This window comes from Pangasianodon hypophthalmus, chromosome 27, assembly GCF_027358585.1.
Source record: "Pangasianodon hypophthalmus isolate fPanHyp1 chromosome 27, fPanHyp1.pri, whole genome shotgun sequence".
NCBI lineage: Eukaryota > Metazoa > Chordata > Actinopteri > Siluriformes > Pangasiidae > Pangasianodon > Pangasianodon hypophthalmus.
In genome coordinates, this window is record NC_069736.1 from 7,350,160 (window position 1) to 7,369,509 (window position 19,350).

The 19,350-nt window shown below is 38.2% G+C and overlaps 2 protein-coding genes across 8 annotated transcripts in view; both read left to right on the top strand.

The window, feature by feature from the left end:
* Positions 1-50: 50 nt before the first annotated feature.
* On the top strand, positions 51-11,609 carry rab35a (RAB35, member RAS oncogene family a). Its single transcript, XM_026922294.3, has 6 exons — positions 51-424; positions 2,656-2,706; positions 4,639-4,762; positions 7,879-8,003; positions 8,160-8,284; positions 9,888-11,609. Exons 1-6 carry the CDS (start codon positions 373-375, stop codon positions 10,014-10,016), a joined length of 606 nt encoding a protein of 201 aa, XP_026778095.1. The 5' UTR covers positions 51-372; the 3' UTR covers positions 10,017-11,609.
* Positions 11,610-15,679: 4,070 nt separating this feature from the next.
* Positions 15,680-19,350, top strand: part of cita (citron rho-interacting serine/threonine kinase a) — an 87,365-nt gene continuing 83,694 nt past the window's right edge. For all 7 annotated transcript variants that reach the window (XM_026921954.3, XM_034300631.2, XM_026921957.3 and 4 more), the window contains exons 1-4: positions 15,680-15,834; positions 16,343-16,443; positions 18,423-18,564; positions 18,722-18,897. In XM_026921954.3, the coding sequence (XP_026777755.1) occupies positions 16,345-16,443; positions 18,423-18,564; positions 18,722-18,897 (417 nt within the window). In that variant the 5' untranslated portion in view covers positions 15,680-15,834; positions 16,343-16,344. The remainder of the gene's footprint in view (positions 15,835-16,342; positions 16,444-18,422; positions 18,565-18,721; positions 18,898-19,350) is intronic.

Consider the following 19,350-nt stretch of genomic DNA (forward strand, 5'->3'; position numbering starts at 1 on the left):
TGCAGATTGAGGAGGGTTTTTTTTTTTTTTTTTTGGTCGTTGCGTTGAATAAAATTGGATGCTCGTCATAGGTGCGATTGTGTGTCCGCGCATGCGCAGTGCGGCTCCTTGACTAGCAGGGCGGGTGGAATTATAAACCGCAGCTAGCAGCAGGCTAACAGCGCGCAGAGCAGCCGCATGTCTTCAGGGTGTGAGCCGCTGTCGAAAGTGTCGAAAATACCCGCCGGCTAAGGGGAGATATCTTCCGTAGAAAGACTACAATCTCTCAGCCGGGGGGGAAGGGAGACACCGGTTTACACCCAGCATTGTGTTTCACACACCGGACATTGAAACGGGAAACGACGCGCAGGCGGGGAGCCAGCGAGCAGTGCCATGGCGCGGGACTACGATTACCTCTTCAAGCTGCTCATCATCGGCGACAGCGGTAAGGAAAGAGCGGGGATGCGGGACGGGAAACGGGCCTCTGCTAGCAAATTCGCGGCGAACTGGGGAATTCAGTCTTTGTCTTGGTGGAGCTTTGCTTTAGATATAATTTAGCACTACCAGCTCCATTTTGTGGTAAAATTAATTTAGAGTTGAGATATATATTTGTGTGATACACCCTAGCTAATTTAAGTAGCTTCTTAGCCGGTGGCTAAGTAACACACACTCTGTGTTTCTCTCTCTGTCTCTCTCTATAGCCGGTTAGCGTTAGCGTATGTAGTCCAGGGCGGGAAGTGGTGTTAGCCGAGCCGCTGTAGTAGTAAACATGGAACCGGCGATTAAAAAGACTTTATAATTTTGTAATGTAGCTTTATGCTAAATGTGACTCAGGTATGCAGTTAGTGTTAACCTGTGATCATGCTAGCTGGTCTGATACACTGATGATTAGACAGACTGATTATTTGAATATGGATGATTTTCATGCGCCAAATAAAGTGTCATATGTGGTCTTATTTCTTAACACAATCATTCATCACTGTGAGTTGTTTGCACTAAAGTTTTGCCTTTTATTTAGTCATTATATAGATGTACAACTCAGACTGCACATTGGGATTCATTATGAGACAAAAGTCATTATGAACGGGGTCAAATATGAACTTAAAAAAGATTAAAGTTGATAACTGTAAACTGAGATCAGGTTTATTCAAAATATTTCATCATGTATCTCAGTTTTGCTTTAAGTTATTGTGATGTGTTCAAGGTTGAGCTGGTGAGTTATGGATGTGTTGGTTCTGTCTTGTAAGAGTAATATGATATTTCATCCATGGTGATAAATAATAAGAAAGCTATAAGATATCACTAGGACTTGGATGTAAGCACAAAGCCAGAAATCATAACAGTAATCATTTATTAAGGCTGCACAAGCTCTTTATGGGTTGACTTTATGGGCTTCTATGAGTGATTAAAAAATTAATTAATTTGTTATGAATTTTAAGGCAATTGTAGGCACATAAGTGTTCCTGCATATGTTTGCCAGTTGATGTCAGGTGATCGTTGGTTATTTAAGTCCACTTCTCAAGTGAAAGTACTGTTTTTAGATACTTTTGAGTCTGTACGCTTGTGGTAGCTTTGAGACGTGAACTGTCACTCCGAAACTTGCATACATTGGCGAATGTCTTTATGGCTCCTTTCAGTCTGATATACTGAAAGCGAAAATGATCTCTTTTTCTACATTTGGCTTTTTTGCTTGCTCCAACTTGCCCAGTTCAACCTAGTTCAGATTTGTGCATTTGCTTCTGCATTGAATCAGTTGAGTTGGCTGCAAAGAAAACACCAAAATATCAACCAAGATTGAGAAACACTGATCTAGTATTTTTTAAAAAAAAGGTGCATCAGGGCAACACAATAAACCACAAAAAAAATGCATTGATTTCTGTGTTTATTTAATCTATAATCGCTGAAAGAGCAAAATACATAATCGTAGTGTTTCAAAATGCATTAAGACTTGCATTAAGAAATTGTAAACCAAATAATAGAGTGTCACTTTAAGGTGTGACTGTAAGTGTGTTGACTCAGATTTTAACTTTAATTCTCGATTGGATTTCTTATTAAAACTCCAAATTGTTAGGATGAGACTGTTTATTAAACATTCTGGCTTTCACTTGTGATTTAATAAAAAAAAAAAAAAATACAGTGAACAAACTTTGCCATCAAACATGCTTCTTAAGGCATTCATGCGTATGAATATTTTTATTCAAACTTTCATTAATTTAGATTTTATTGTTTAGCAAATTTTTCATGTCATGTGCCTACAGTGTGCTGCCTCATGACATAACGCATATAAGCAGGTCATTGGGACTTTCTGGCTTGCCTGATGGGCAGAAAGTTATACAGCTTGGGCTGTTTAATGTCACGAGTTTCAGTCCAAAGTACGATGTATGTTGAAGTATTCACAGTTTATGTGATTAATTTGCCTGTTAGCTGCTCTGTCTCATCCAGCTACCAAAATGTGCCCTACTCCCTATTCTCTACAAATGGTAGTGCACAGCGTAGGAACCTAAAGCAGTGCATAATGAAATGCATGGAAGTGTTCAGACATGCCTATAAAATGGCTTCTCAAAATAGTGAATTCACTATATAGTGAATAGAGTGCAGGCATAGGTCACTGAATGGCTGTATGCTAATGCATGTCACTGATCTCATTACTTTCACTTTAATGTGTTCCATCCACAGGTGTGGGGAAAAGCAGTCTGCTGCTGAGGTTTGCAGACAACACGTTTTCAGGTAGGAAACTTCCCACTGTCTGCTCTTTTCCAACCATTGCAGTAGCAAAACATAACACAGTTCGAGTTACTTTGGAATAATTTGTAAAATTTCAAGTTGAATTTTTCCGCCTGAGAGTGTGATCCAGCACTAATCCGAATCCAGAGCCATCTGTGCTCCAGTCAAGTACCTGTGTTTGCTTTACAACACATAACAGCAGCCACGACTGTCGAAGGAGTTCTGTGGAAGTTGTGCGATGATGGACACAATTAAAGGGCTAATTCAGTATTCATTATGTTATCAACCACCTAATTGATTTGTAAAGTACTATTGAATGTTTGAAAGTCTTTAACAAATTTTAAAAAGGGGCTGTACTTTAAAATGTGTGCGGCACTGTTGCTTGTCTTTCTAACTGGGATTTAATAGAGCATGAAACAAAGGAAGTTTGTTGGCCTGCAGGAAATGTGCCATTCAAACAGTGCAGAGGGTGCCAATACTTTCATCATAGCACAGTCTTTGCCAGGAGTCACTTGTTTTCTGTGGTTGAATCTCAAATGCCATTTTGTCAGGCATACAGTGCAGTACATACACTTTACAGTGTCACGTACAATATTATACTTATATAGTGAGCATATACAGGGAGTAAGACGCCATTTGAGATTCCGCTTGTGTTGAGGACGGATTTGGCTCATGAACGAAACCTAAAATCACACTGCTCCTGTTTGTCTTAGTGAGATCGAGTTTAAATATCAATGATGCCACAGCCATCCGTCGCCGGGAGTCCAAGAAAGCAGGCCTGGGCATGGGTGGGGGGATGGCGTCACTCTCTCTCTCTCTCTCTCTCTCTCTCTCTCTCCCCTTCATAGCACTTTGCTCTAAGTGTATTTAGCTGCCCTGTGACACAGCAGTTCAGAAAGATGCAGTTGGCTGGCTTCACATTTATCAAAGGAAGCACGTGTTAGCCTTCATCCTCCCCGGTTGGTAGCTGCTGTACGACAAATGAGAGCCAGCTAGTGGGTGGGAAATTGAAAATTGAGCTAAATACACTATATGGGCAAAAGTATGTGGACACCTGAACATCACACCCATATGTGGTTCTTCCCCAAACCGTTGCCACAAAGTTGGAAGCAAACAGTTGTATAGGATGTCTTTGTGTGCTGTAGCATTACAGATTACTTTCACTTGAACTAAGAGCCCAAACCTGTTCCAGCATGACACTGCCCCTGTGCACAAAGCAAGCTACATGAAGACATGATTTGCCAAATTTGGTGTGGAAGAACTGGAGTGGCCTGCACAGATCCCTGACCTCAACCCCACAGAACACTTTAGGGATGAACTGAAACTCTGACTGTGCACCAGGGCTCCTCACCCACCATCAGTGTCTGACCTCGCTAACGCTCTTGTGGTTGAATGAGCACAAATCCCTACAGCCACACTCCAAAATCTTGTGGAAAGCCTTCCCAGAAGAGTGGAGGCTGTTACAGCAGCAAAGGGGGAACAACTGTGTATTAAATCCCATGGTTTTGGAATGGAATATTTAGCAAGCACAAATGGCTGTGATGGTCAGGTGTCCACATACGTCTGGACATATATCGTATCAGTGCCCAGAAAACAAAACTGTGAGGAATAAAAACATACAAATCTGAAATCAAATGCAGCACAGGTACTTAATTATAGTGCGAGTCACATGACAGTAAAAATAACAACAAAAGGTGGCATCATGGCTTTGTTACCATCCCTTGCCCTATCCCAGTGTCTGGTAGTAACCAAGTGCCTGCAAAACAGGAATGAGTCAGTAGAGTAATTTCAGTTATTTTTATTTAATGTCCTGAAAATGAAATTATCCATCCAGATTCAGATTATGACAGTGTTTATTATTAGTGTTATCCTGACAGAACACCATTGTCACCATCACCATGACCTTTGAGTTCATTGGCGCTCTCCGTATTTCAGGTAGCTACATTACCACCATCGGCGTGGACTTTAAGATCCGGACAGTGGAGATAAACGGAGAGAAGGTGAAGCTGCAGATTTGGGACACGGCAGGACAGGAAAGGTTCCGTACTATCACTTCAACGTAAGTACCACACTCTCAGTCCGCAGGGCAAGACCTTCACAACTGAGCTGGCTTTGCACCATCGTCATTTGCGTTACGTGATACTCGTACGTGTGGACACAGCCAGAGTCAAGGAGGATGTATGAGTCTGATATGATTCATAAGTGAAACTGATCAGCTGAAGCTGAACTGACTATTGACTGATTATGAAACAGCGATGTTGGGCTTTTCCATTGAAAGACTTCTCAATTTTCTTCTGGATAGTTGAAGTTGGGCAGGACAATATTAGAAGGACGCAACTGAAGAAACACCGTGCATGACTCAGAATTAGGAATAATATCACGTCAGCTACTCCTTTTTTCCCGCTGAACCACATAAACTGAAGTGACGTCTTTCATTCAGTTTCAGTTATGACGTGTTGCAAAAATGTTCTTCTTTTCTTGTGCTGTCTTCTACCACTGGTAAACGTTGGCTGCTTATGTTGCATGGGAGGTTGCCACTCACTACTGCTCTGATTAAAAAAAAAAAAAAAAGGAGATTTTGTAGCATTTAACTATGATTAAATTGTATTTTAGGACATATTAATGACTATTTAGTAAGGAGTAAAGTAAGGAATAAAACTCAAAGTTGATTATTCTTCAATAAAAGCATACCCAAAGTGTTTCATCCTCTCATACTACAGCAATTTGCCAGTTCAGGTTTAATATTAAAGAATGACATGTTATACCTCTTATCCATTTATAGTCACATTTAATATTGTGGAACATCCTTGAAACAAGTTCGTACAAGTTATCACTTACATTTACATTTACGGCATTTGGCAGATGCCCTTATCCAGAGCGACTTACAATTATCTCGTTTATAAAACTGAGCAGTTGAGGCTTAAGGGCCCAGCAGTGGCAGCTTGGTGGCACTTAAATTCAGTACAACTAAACTGTCTTTTCTTCACCTTCTCTCGAAGTTAATAAGACAGATACTGCAGCTTGTTAGTGGGAAATCCTCCATCCTTAGGCTTTTCAATGGAGAAAGCTTAAAGAAACAGCGTTACCTCTGACTGAAAGTGCTGACACTGGAGACGTATTCCCTACATGTGAAATAAACGTCATATCCACAATTATATGTTTTTCTTATATAACAAACACTTTTTTGTCTGTTTGTTATTAGTCTTAGATTATGTGGAGAATCTGCCATACAATCGCTGTGAGGAGCTACTACTTGTGATATGGCTACTGTCCAAGCTGCTGTTGTCAAAAATTAATCTGACTAGTCAGAACTGAGAAATCAACAGCGCTGTAGTATAAACGGAATTAATGCCTAGTTTTCTTTTTAAGGAAAAACTAGCCTGTTTGTTTTTTTTTTTTCCAGGACATTTAAATGTATTTATTATTTTAAAGCCTAGCTACCTTTATAATAACCCACAGTCGTTTTCTGTTCAGCATTGGCAATTTGTGCATGAACACCACCTCATCGGGCAAGAAAACAGTAGATTGAGGTGTCTCACTTCCTTTTTTTCAGACAGCATAAAACCACAAGTCTGAACTACCTTCCTTTTATTCAATAAATTGAGTTCCTTTTGCATGAAGATTGGGTTCAAAGATCAAAGTATAATTCTTAGTTTTATTTTGATGTTATTTTTTGTTAATATACGATTTGTTTGTTTGAGGTTTTGCTCAAGCTACCAGTTTGTCCTGGGTTGATAGAAATAATAAGCTGTCAGGGAATAAGACACAGTATCTGTGTTATGTGTGTGTTAGTATATAACATAGAGAAATGATTAAAACTTCTATTTCTATCTATATTTCTCCCCCCCCCCCCCCCCCCCCCCAATCTTCTTTGCTTGCACATTAATTATATTCTGCTAATTAGTTTTTAATCATGTATCAAATTGCAGACAGGCTGCAGGAATCTCAATACATCTCAGTCCTTGTGTTATGTGTAATCATTTTCTACATAACCAAGGAGCTTCACAATACACTCTGAGCTATTTGCAGTAGATGTATGAGGTGAACAGATGCTAGAGTTGTTGTTGTAGCTGTTATTGAGGTTTGCTGGTATGCAAGAGTGCAGTGGTGTGGTCTGTCATTAGAGTAAGTGAATTTGAGCCTTGTTTTACAGCCAAACAGCAGTGAAAATGAAATACCAGTCTCAAGAAAGACTGCTGACTAGCTGACAAATATAAATAATGGAGTTTGTGGATGTGCTAATGGAGTTTGTGGATGTGCTAAGAATGTGTCAGGTTCTCTCTCAAATTCCAGTCATCATGGTGAACGTGGTTCAAATGTGTTCCTGCATTTTAAGCCAATTAAACTTGGAGTAAAGAATGACATGAGTTTTTACATCTCATCTCAGGTGACCACTTCCTGTCTGTGGAAACGATCGCAGGAAGTGAGGCAGCCACAGGTCACCTCAGTTGTCACTCCACCCACTTCCTCTCTTCATCTTGATAACAGCACGAGCACCCAATATATCTACATTTCAGCTTCAGACTATCACATTTAGGGTATAGTTTGTTTTTCGCATTGAATATGAAAATGGAGACACAATTAAGCCAATATTTGGAAATAAATGATCCAATTTTCAAAGCCACAAGGGTCAAGACGTCAGCCAAAATGTTTAGCTAGACTTATGTTAGGTGACTGGAGGTGAAACATGGAATCATAAATATATGAATATGGACGTTTTGCCTTTTTTGCTGTTATAAATATGATGAAGATTGCAAAAGCATTCGAACAGTGAAAATCATTCTGAGAGCCTTAATAGTGTTTTAACTGTTGATGCCTTCATTGAGCATGTCTTGAATGTCTCAATGCTCATTCATTCATCTACAGTAACCACATTTTCTTGGTTAGAGTCACAGTGGATCCGGAATCATGCACACAAACAGCCATACACGTTCATTCACACCTTTATGGTAGGCAGTCCACTTAGCAGCCTGTTTTTCAAAGGTCAGAGGAAACCCATGTGAACATGGGAGAACATTCATACTGACTGTAACCGAGCTCAGGATTGTTTTGATTCAGCAGCACTACTCGCTTCAGTACCGTGCGGCCCATGACATAATGTTGAAATTAATACTGGAGAGTGTGTATGGAATTTACACTCAGAGGTGAAGTAAATGTAAAACTGTTTCTCTGCAGGTATTACAGAGGCACACATGGTGTGATAGTGGTTTATGATGTGACGAGTGCAGAGTCCTTTGTAAATGTTAAACGATGGCTTCATGAAATCAACCAGAACTGTGACGATGTTTGTCGAATATTAGGTAAGTGCTACCACGCATGTCACATGTAACATACATTTAAAATCATGATCTCAACGTATAATTTCACATTGCGGTGATATTGTTTTCTTTGCCCTTGTCATCAGTATTAGCACTTATAACCAGTCTGTATTATTAACCCTTCTCTTTATGGTACAGTGGGTAATAAGAATGACGACCCCAACTCAAAGGTGGTGGAGACGGCCGACGCACAGAAGTTTGCGGAGCAGATGGACATTCGGCTCTTTGAGACTAGCGCCAAGGAGAACCTCAATGTGGAGGATGTAAGTAAACTGTAAAGCAGCAGGGTTTGAGCTAGAACTGTGCACAGGAGGGTTTTTTATCCCACTGTCAGAGACAGTTTTACTACTCCAGCACTTATTTCCACTTAAAATTGGGTACTGGGTCCAATTCTACCAAATATAAACAAGTAATTTAATCACTGTTGAAATGGATTTTCTTTTCAACAAGCACAGTAAACAGACTGATTCATTTCAACTGCCGCATTCAGGCTTTAACAAGCCAGGAGGTCAGATCAAACACAAATAGAATTTGCAGGTTAAAAAAAAATGGCAAGTCAGTCTAATAGGAAAGGACACGAGAATGTGAGAAAGGAATTTCTTTTCGTGCCAATTTCATCTAGATGAACTTTAACTCCATAAAACTGCAACGTTTGGAAGCATGAGCCAAAACAAAGAGGAGGGTGTGCTTGGAAAGACAAAAATAATCATAAATAAATTATTCTTCACCATTAGCGTATATAATGTCCCACATAATATGAGTTTATGTTGCAATAAAATAAAGTAGTAGTAATAAGAAGAAGAAGAACAATAATAATAATAATAATAATAATAATTAGCTTAATGAATGTATGTTAATTCTTTTTAATTATAATTAATTATACTTTAAATGTAGGTCAAAGTGCTTCAGTCAAGTTACAAATGTAGCTGTAATAAAACAATAAATAAATAGTAGGTAAATATAACAAAATGCAGCAATTAAAAGCAATGGCAAAATAAAATTAAATAGTAAATACAAAACCATTATTAAGTGTAAGAGCGAAGTTAAAGTTAAAAAATTTCATTTTATCTGTGATGGAGGAGAGATGTATTTAATGGTAATGTCTTTTAGATTTTCGGTGCATAAACGTCTTACTTTATCTTCATTGTCTTACTCTTTTTATATAGAAAACCCCAACACTAGATCGATGTGTTACTTTAGTATGTAGTACTGTAGTACTCCAATGCATTACAGATGTTTTAGGCTGTTAATTTTTGGATTAATTACTTAAGCATCTTGCATTCAGAGACTGGATAAAACTCACTGTGTATGTTTTTTGATTTTAGTGATATGGTCAATGTGCAGTTTAAAAGTTTAAATCTGAAGTAAGACTTTTATCTTATTTGGTTGTAGAATCAGATTTTGGTTTGGTACCAGTTATTATTAATCCAGTGAACCATGTTGGCCTGACAGGTTACAAGTTCATCCTGGACACTGGCATCATCTACATCTGTGTATCATCTGTATAACTATGAAAATTGACTCCATGCTGCTTAATTATCTGACAGCTTATAAAATACCTGGACTTATTTGAGAGTAACTGAATGTTTTCCCAGAATGCATCATATTACACATCATATTACACAACAGAGAACATGCTGAGAGGTGTCAAGTTAAATAATGATATTAAAGTTAAATTCCTTGTTCACATGGGAATATTGCAGAGAGGTTGCAGCAGATGAGAGTGTGAGCTGTAAGGGTGAAAGAAGACTGACACCAGCATTTCACACTTTATCTCACAAGTCTGTGTCGTACATATTTAGCAAATCCTTTTTGGTTGCCGTGTTTTTGTTTCTCTAATCTTCTGTATCATTTTTTCCATCTCAGATGTTCAACTGCATTACAGAGCTTGTTCTCAAGGCGAGGAAAGAATCCATGGCCAAGCAGCAGCAGCAACAGCAGAGTGAAGTGGTCAAACTCAGCAGGAACAGCAAACGCAGGAAGAAATGCTGCTAACAGACTGGAGTTGTAGTGCTACACTCTCAGAGCCAACTAAACATGCCACTGAACTGACAAGAGCCAGAGAACAGCCATAGAACGCAGCATCCCGAGAGAGACGATCCAAATCAAATTTAAAGAGATGTATCTATATCTATATAGAAATCTACTAATGAAATCCTTTTGGACATTATATTTACTTGCACAGCAGACTTGTGCAGACTCAAATGTAGATTTAAGTGAAAATGGATTCAAGTGGCTGCCACGTCCTTTCTGCAAAGGTCGAGGAAGTCCACTGCTACAGTGACCTTTAAAGGAGAAGTGTTTTCCTTTATGTCTGTAATCATGCCAGCCCTCACGTAAACGCCTATTTTGAAATCCAGTGACGTATCGGTATCTCATCTGCTCATTTTGTTTTGTGTCATATAGACAAGACTGTGCCATTTGACACAAATGAGGATGACAATGATGAAGAATCATGCCCCTTTCTTCTTGAGAGCTCCTCATGTTTTTTTTGATTCACAGGAAGTCTGTCCAGCCTGGACCAAACGCTCATATCGCCGCCAGCCCCTCATAGATGAATTATTTTTGCTTGTATTTTTTTTTCCCTTTCACTTGTTTTTGTATGTTGTTTTTTTTTTTTTTTTTTTGTTTTTTTAACTAACAAAATATACCACTGTAATCAGTCGCACAGGGGATTTGGTGCCACCAACCGGACCTTTTTGCTCTTACAGTGCTGAAGGAAATGACTGGACCTCAGTGCAGTGAAATAACTGAACTCATATATGGAAAAGGGATAACTATATTCTGACCTACACGTAGTAGTGCTATTGGGAGATTTAAATCAGTCCTCAAGGGCAACCTCCTTCAGATTTCACTCTCCTGCTTTACCTGGACTCAGGTGTGATGACAAAGTGGCCAACAATCAGCTACCAGTCATTACAAATTCCAGGACAAAGTTTGGATCTGAAGACACTTCATCTAGTACATAAAGATATCAGTGATAGAGTGGAGTATCTTTAGTAATGAGAATACTAGAAGGAATAGACTGAAGTTGGTAATATGGTAATTCTTTTTTTTTTTTTTTTTTTTTTTTAGGATCTTTAATCCTTTCAGAAAATATCGGTTGAGGAAATATTGCCAAATCCAGGTGAATATTTGTACAAGATACCTATTAAAATATAAAGAAATACACATGTGTGAGCACACTCGTCTTTAAATAGCAGTCAAATCTAGGAAGGAGCATATTACATCAGCATAACCCAGCTATGGTTTGAATTCAAGACACAGAGCTTAACGGAAAATCCAATCATGTTTAAATACACACGTGAAACGGCCCCTAGCGCAGGGAGGTTCAAACAGGTCTCATCAAGTATTTAAACCTGAACGCGAGCCGTGAATGTGCGCGTGCATATCAGTATTGTAATCTACACGATGTACATATACAAACACGCATGTCTTTATGTAAACATCATTATGTGTGTGTTTTATATATGTGTAAGCTTAATGATCTGGTGTACACTGGAAAAAGATATTTTGATATTTTGCCACTCATTCATTTTGTTTGCCTTATCATGAATCTAACCGATGATAATAAACATTTTAAAATAATGGACTGTGTTTTTTTTTTTGTTTTTTTTTTTTTGGTCATGCCTGCCTGAAGTTTTCGAAATGTATTACAGTTTTGTCAAACAAGTTAGTTCCCGTTATCATGTTATAACTTCTCTCTTTTGAAGTTAATAAGAAAGACAATGCAGCTTGTGTTAAGAAGAAACCACAAAACCCTCTGTCCTGAAAACATTTCTGTTTTCTTTACAGCTTAATCCCTGAAAGCACTGACACTGGAGACTCCTTCCAAAAATAAACATCTCCTCACAGAAAACCTCATCATATAACTTATTACACTTGTTTTTAATCTGTTTATGTGGAGTTCCTGTGTAAGTTATTACTATAGAAACAAGCGCATTAATATAAACCGTTTGAATTAGAGTCGGCCCTACTGTCAGAGCTGGCGTCATGTAAAGAATAACACACAATGGGTCGTGCTGTGAAATAATGCAAAATACACTGTGTATACAACAATTAGCCAACAATTACAATTTTGAATTTGTTAATGAACATCATGTTTTTTTGACGTTCATAGTTAGATACTCTCTTAACAAAAAAAAACATATCACCACATCAACAATTATACATTTTTCAAAAACATTTTTTTTATCCATTTATTATTAGCCTTAGGTTATGTGGCATGTCTGCTGTACAAGTCCTTGTGTATGAGCTGTTCCTATAGCAACAATAACATATTTGGTTATTACTAATGCATTCACTCTAACAACCACATTACAGACTACTGTCTAATCTGTGCTGTTCTGCAGAAATAATGCACACCTTCTGACCAATCAGAATTGAGAATTCAGCAGCACTGTAGTATAACATGCATTTATGAATATGACTTATACAATTGTCAGAAATCCTGTCAGCTTATCTCAAAGCAATTACTAACAAAATAACACTGACTTTGTTTTTCCTACATGAAGCTCAGCATGACTAAAAAGTCTAATCAAATATATGTGTGATAGCCTGGAAAACCCTTCACATGATCTGAACTGATATATATTTCTCTATTACATCTATCCCAGAAATAAAGTTCTAGCACTTCTCACTTTGGTTATCAGCATCATGCGTATTAGTCTCATCACCTGGGGTAAAGTCACTCATGGAATTCAAACCCGAGCTTCATCATCGTCATCTCCTCGCTCTACTGATCTCTGTTCGCACTAACACTGATGGGGAAAAAGTGCTGATTCGTTCTGTCAGCTCTGTTCTATTGACTAAATTCTTGTTATTAATTTAGTTATTCTTGTTATTGTCTTTTTATTCTGATACATTTAAGATTTTACAGTTTTGTCTGCTGTCGTGTGTACAGAGTGTGTAAGTGCTCTTCTCTGTTTTGATGATGACGTGACGGTGCAGGCTCATTGGGGACATTTTTACAGCCACTATCTGATTACAAACTGAATTGATTAGGCTTATGCTTGCTTCTCTATGATGTAGCTATGCAATAACTTGATCTAATCACAAGATTTGATCTCATCCTTTAGATAGACATCTTTAGGCAGACTAATTGCATTTACCACTCAATTCTGGTGAAAAAAATGCATTTTGGGCTGTTTTCCAGAACAACGTTCTTCAAGAACGTACTGCAGAATGTGTAATTTTATCCAAGTTTTCCTGAAACGAGTGTTTAGTTAAATAAAGATATAAAACATCTCTATAGTCCAGGTATCCTCTGATAGTGGTGAGTTCAGTGACTTATTTTTCTCTACTTATGTAAGTACATGCCCTCTTGTTTGGTCCATCTTGCTAATGTATTCAATGGTCTTTCTTGCTCTAGTTGTACTCATTTGTCCCTCCTGCTGGTGCAGTGACTGAGACTCATGTTAGCGTGACAGCTCCATCTGCTGCTCTAGTGTAGCTGTGAGTGGCTTCGTTTGGCCTTTAGCATTCACCTCAGGGCAGCATGATTGTGGTTGTTTAGTCAAGCTGTAAGATGATTAAACACACATCTTTTTAAAGAAATATATGGGTGAATAGGCTAGCAATGGGCAGGAGCATATAGCAGCAATACAGAACACAATGATTGGTTTATACAATTTTTTTAAAATGGGATGTGTGTAGAGTAATTTAGAGATACATTCCGTAACAGTATGCCCTGATAGAGAAAAATACATTTACATTCGATGTATAGTTATGATTCCATCTCAAGAATAACATTCTGTCTGATGTGTGCTCTGATGCGTGCAACATTTTCCTGAACTTCCTTCTGTCTCTCACATCTCGCCCTCATCTGAGTGTTCTTGTTTCCGAGACAACTCTGCAGGGCTGTTGCCATGGCGTTTGTGGCCATCACCACGGAAACAGGATCCCAGCAGTCCCCTGTTATCCAGGAAAAGACTAATCAATGCTCGCCGCATTGGTGAACCTCCATGCTGTGGAACCCACATAGATAAAACCCTGAGAATGCTGTACATATTGGATAGAAGCTGCTTCTCCTTCAGGGCAAATATCAAATCGGACTTTTGTGTCCTTGGTTTTACACATTTGAGAGTGGAAAAGAGGGACAACATGAAGAATAGAAAAAGAGATTAAGTATAAGGTGTTAGAACAATAAGCATTTCACCATAACTACATTTCTACAAGTAGGAGTTTCTCCTGCTCTCTCAGTGTTCCCATGGGTTTCTTCTGGGTTCTCCGGTTTCTTCCCACCTCCCAAAAACATGCCGGTAGGTCAGTTGGCTACTCTTAATCGCCCCTAGGTGTGAATGTTTGTGCATGATGTCATGTAATCTACTAGCGCCCCATCCAGGTGTTTCCTCATGCCTAGTCTGGATCCACCTGCAACCCTGACCAGGATAAATGTGTTACTGAAACTTAATAAATGAAACCTCTTCATTCAAAGGATGTCTATTACATAGCCTACATGTGAGCTATGACAAAAGAGATTACTAAAAAATAATTATTGGGTGTTTAATAAATGTTCGGTCAAGAAGAACAATTCATTGGGGATCAATAATATCTTATATACTATGTAGTAACCATATGGTATGAACCATATCCAGCTGTTGGAAATATAATAAGCATAATGCACTGAAGTAAAACCTAACATACCATCATGGCTGAATACAGCGCCTTAAATAAATATTCACTTCCTTGAACTTTTCCCTTGAACTTGGAATTAAAATGGAGTTACAGTAATTGGGATATTTTACCATTCGATTTACTCAATGTGTCTAACATCTGAAGGTGCAATTTTTTTTTACACAAAGGTTAATTAAACAAAAGGGCTGACATTTTTGGTTGCGTAAGTATTCACCCCCTGGGTAAGCTACCTTCGCAGACCCACCTTTGACTACTACAGCTATCTTCTGGGATATCTGGATCTGGATCCTGATATTTTTTTTGTCCATTTTTCTTGGCAAGACTACTCAAGCTCTGTCAGATTAGATGGTGAAAATTCAATTTTCAACTCTTGCCAGAGATTTTCAGGCGGAAAATCTTGTGGTCTGGGTTTTGGTTGGGCCATTTGAACACATTTAGGGTTCATGGTTTTGAACCACTCCAGTGCAGCTTTGTGCCAATTAGTGCTGTAAAACCTTGAATATTTGATGCTAACTGAAGTTGTGTAAATAAAATATAAAGATTAGATAGATTGATTGATTAGTTAAGCTGCTCACTATGAACTCTTCTTCACAAAAATATAAAGGCACCAATTGCTCAACTCCTAGCTCAGTTCCTCTCAGAATGGGATCTGTGAAGAATAGCCAGGGAGTCCATGATTTTTGTTATTTAGTTACAGTGTTGGATATCACAACCTGTCATTATTATTATCTTCATTACAGAGTTCTTAAGTTATTAGCTGGTTTGACTGGTCACTTGAACTGAATGGATTTAATTAGAACCTCAGTAACTCTTAACAGTAATGTCAACTTGGACCTAATGTGTTCTGCTGGCGGAAATTTCAGGAATTAAAATGGCTCAATACCTCTATGTTTTTTTTTCTGTATACATTTATACCGTATATAATACAAGATCCATGATCTATCCGCTTTGTTGTGAGCGCGTGCGAGGGACAGTGGGAGGAGCCAAGGAGCCTCCTGACGTAATTTCCCCTCGAGCCAATGAGCTGTTTAGGAGCGCGCGCAAAATTTGAAAGTCACCCGGAAGTGACAACGCTTTTAGCAGCAGTGATGTTTTGAATACGCGCGTGAAGTAGGATTATTTAGACAAATATTTTTGTCAGTTTTTGAATACAACACTATACTCTTATGCGTATTTGGTAAGTACGGTGTTATTCAAACGTGTGTTGTTGTTCTATTTATTTATATTTGTTGACATTTTCGGCTAAGCTCTGTACAACAATAAGACACAGCCTATTGCGATATTGAGCGACTTTAGTGCTAATAATGTTTGTTTATTTATCTTAGCAAAGTAAATGTGCGGTGTAATTAAAACTTGTTGTTTATTAAACTATAAAGGATTGTCTAGCTGAGGTTTGGAGTTGAACTGTTAGCGTGTTAGCTAATATATTAGTCACTAATGGCTCCATGTTGACCGTTAGCGCTGCTCACTCCAGTCTAAACAGTGCAATTATGGAAACACTGCACTGTGTCCTTATATGTCCTTGTATGTCCATACAGCTTAGAGAATCTAAGATAGCTACTTTTACTATTTCATTGGTTCAAATCTGCAGTCATATTTACAGCCCATCTTGTCTGTATGTGTCCAGAGCCATAAAGCTCCTTTAAAATCCACTTGACATGTAAACTGACTCCTGTTCCCTCCAGCAATGTTGAAGTTTAAATATGGAGGACATGGCAGCGTTAAGGATCTGGCCTCAGTGGAGCCCATCACAAGCCGCAGCTCAAGACTTAACCAGATCTTCCAGGTAGAAATTTGTTGGGCAGTTTAACAGCTGTTTGAAAAGTGAAGGGGGCAGAAAACCACAATGCTGCAATCAAAACTGTCATCACTCCACATCCCCAACTTCTCTATACTTATACCAATGAATCATTGGGTGTGGAGCTGTTGTTGTTGTTGTTGTTGTTTTTTAAGTAAATGTTATATTCAAGTTATTAAACTCTTTTTGAAACACAAAATATAATAATTAGGTTTGCGTCTTTAATGCAAGACGCAACACTTTTGGTCATATCAAGCATTTTTCAGATTTTGAGATACATTGCATCTATAATGTTTTCTGTAGTAACTGTAGTAGTAAAATGATCAAAACTCAACAGAAAATTTCATTGTTTTTGTACACATATGGTGGCTTGGTGGTTAGCACTTTTACATCGCCCCTCCAGGGTTGGGGGTTCGATTCCCACCTCTGTCCTAAGTGCGTGGAGTTTGCATGTTCTTCCCATTCTTTGAGGGTTTCCTCCGGGTACTCCGGTTTCCTCCCCCAGTCCAAAGACATGCATTGTAGGCAGTTTGGCATCTCTAAATTGTCTGGAGTGTGTGAGTGTGTATGTGTGATTGTGCCCTATGATGGGTTGGCTCCAGGCTCCCTGTGACGGATGTACATTCATGCCCACTGCATTAACTTAAACTTACCAATTTTGAAGAATTTGCTATTCCCATACAGTTTGTTTCCTGATGTTTATGTCAAATTATGTCATTATATGATATACACTTCAATTTCCTTATAAACCTCATGTACTAGAGATGAATCACATTACAACACATTGTATTTTTTAAACCATTTTCCTCAAAATCATTTTTTTCTGTATTTAATACCAGAAATCTCAGTTTCATGATGATCTGCGTTCATGAAATTTTAGAAGGTCATTCATATCCTTATTTAGAAGGATATAAAAGATCAAAATATTGATAATTTCTGGATTTATGTTAGATTGTTAGATTTTACCTGGAAAAATGACAAAAATCCATTTTTTAAATAACAGTCTGAGGTGTTTTCTTGGTCAAACAAAAAAGAAATATGGTTACAAAAAAAGTTCTGTAAAAGCTGTACAAACATCCAAAGGCAAGCCGCTTTCTTCTTCACAAAAATGTAAAGGCACTAATCACTAAAGTCTTCTCAAAGTGCAGTCTGTGAAGCACGGCAAAGGGGACCATGATTTTTCAAGTTAGTTACAGTGGTGGAAATCACAATCCACTGTTATCAAAGTTATATTAATTATAGAGAGCTTATCGTTATTAGCCTATTTGACTGGTAACTGGAACTGAATTGGTTTTATTTGAAAGTAGAACCAAGTACACTTTTAAATAAAGTCAGCTTGAGTGTGTTCTGTCAGTGGAAAATTCAGGGATAAAAATCTCTATGGCTCTAATAAATAGCCAAAATATTATTGTAAACATTTAAATAATGAGATTAAGATTTGAATAGCTGGATTATGTTAATAAATCTTTGCTGGGGCGGTCAGTGGAATTTATTTTATAGTTAAAGCTATAAACTGCTGCACAAAGTTTGAGAACCCCTGCATTAACCTTATAGTGCAAAAGTTTGCATCTTTCGCGGTTTCTGGGTAGGAAAAGGAAAATGTAAATCTGTCTTACAGTTTTATCTGCAAATAAAGAGTTCCAAGAAGTTCAAAATAAAACAATAATGCTGCAATAAACAACAAGCTAAAATCAATGGAAAACTATTTTGCTATACGCCTCTCTTTCTTCAGAAGGGATTTGAAGAAGATTGAGTATATCAGAGTTAAAACAGATGTATTTGGGGTATGATGGATAGCATCAGAGTTTGGAGGCAGTCATAAAGGCTAAGAATTCTTGTCCTTGGTAATCACACATACATTACAGATGCAATGGACGGAGATTGGGTATAAAGGTGTTGCTTGAATGTCTATAATCTGTCCTGTCTCTATTTGCTATTGATACTGTATGTATGTAATGTTGGTCTAGGGGAAGAGCAGTGCGTATGGCTCGGCTGGAGGAAGCGAGTTGAGGAGGGAGACCTTGTTGGATGCTTTGCTTCTGCTCTATCAGGAGTGCAGCTCTCCAGAGCTCATGAAGATCAGACATGTGGCCAGATTTGTCAACAAATGTAGGTCCTCACTGCTGCTAATATCCGATACATTAGGAAGTTAATGCTAGTGCATGCTCGCATTCATTTTATCAAGATACTGTACTTAATTTATGATTCATATTGGATCAGGTTGTAGAGATTTTCTTTTATCATTTTGTATGTGTGTGTGTGTCAGTCTCAGACGTGGTGGCAGAGCTCCAGCAGCTGCAGCCGTCTAAGAAAGATTTCGAGGTGAGAGGAGTGGTGGGCCGTGGCCGCTTCGCTGAGGTGCAGGTGGTGAAAGAGAAGGCCACAGGAGACGTGTACGCCATGAAGGTGATGGACAAGCACTGCCTGCGCACACAGGACAATGTGAGTCACCTTTGCACTACTGATGGTCATGTAGTTGAACTTGAACAAACAAAAATTAAATAAAAAAAACAAATGGATAATGAATAACTAAATATTTCGATTACACAGTCTGACGTGCATGGAATGATTTGGAACAGGATCATAAGATTTTCCTTATTAGATCAAGTGACCTAAACGAAGCAAAATTGTTCGATTTGATGAAATAATCAAATAAATGTACCGGAAAAATCTAATAAAATCAGTGCTATCTTATCTAATTTTAAAAAAGTACGCTGGACAAAGTGGTCCAAATCAATAATCTAATATTTTAAAACCTTTGCTACAGCACGTTGACATTCTTTCTTGCGTATCACAAGGCTGCTGGTACGTACGTGGAGGGCATAAATATCGCCTTCCTAAGAGAACTTGTGTTTTTAACATCATCAGACAGTATTTAGTTTCAGCGTACTCTAT

Bases quoted from the DNA above. Each gene is read 5' to 3' on its own strand.
- rab35a (XM_026922294.3), top strand. From the start codon at position 373: ATGGCGCGGGACTACGATTACCTCTTCAAGCTGCTCATCATCGGCGAC. The intron at 425-2,655 runs GTAAGGAAAGAG...TTCCATCCACAG, and splicing joins GCTCATCATCGGCGACAGCG to GTGTGGGGAAAAGCAGTCTG. The intron at 8,285-9,887 runs GTAAGTAAACTG...TTTCCATCTCAG, and splicing joins AGAACCTCAATGTGGAGGAT to ATGTTCAACTGCATTACAGA.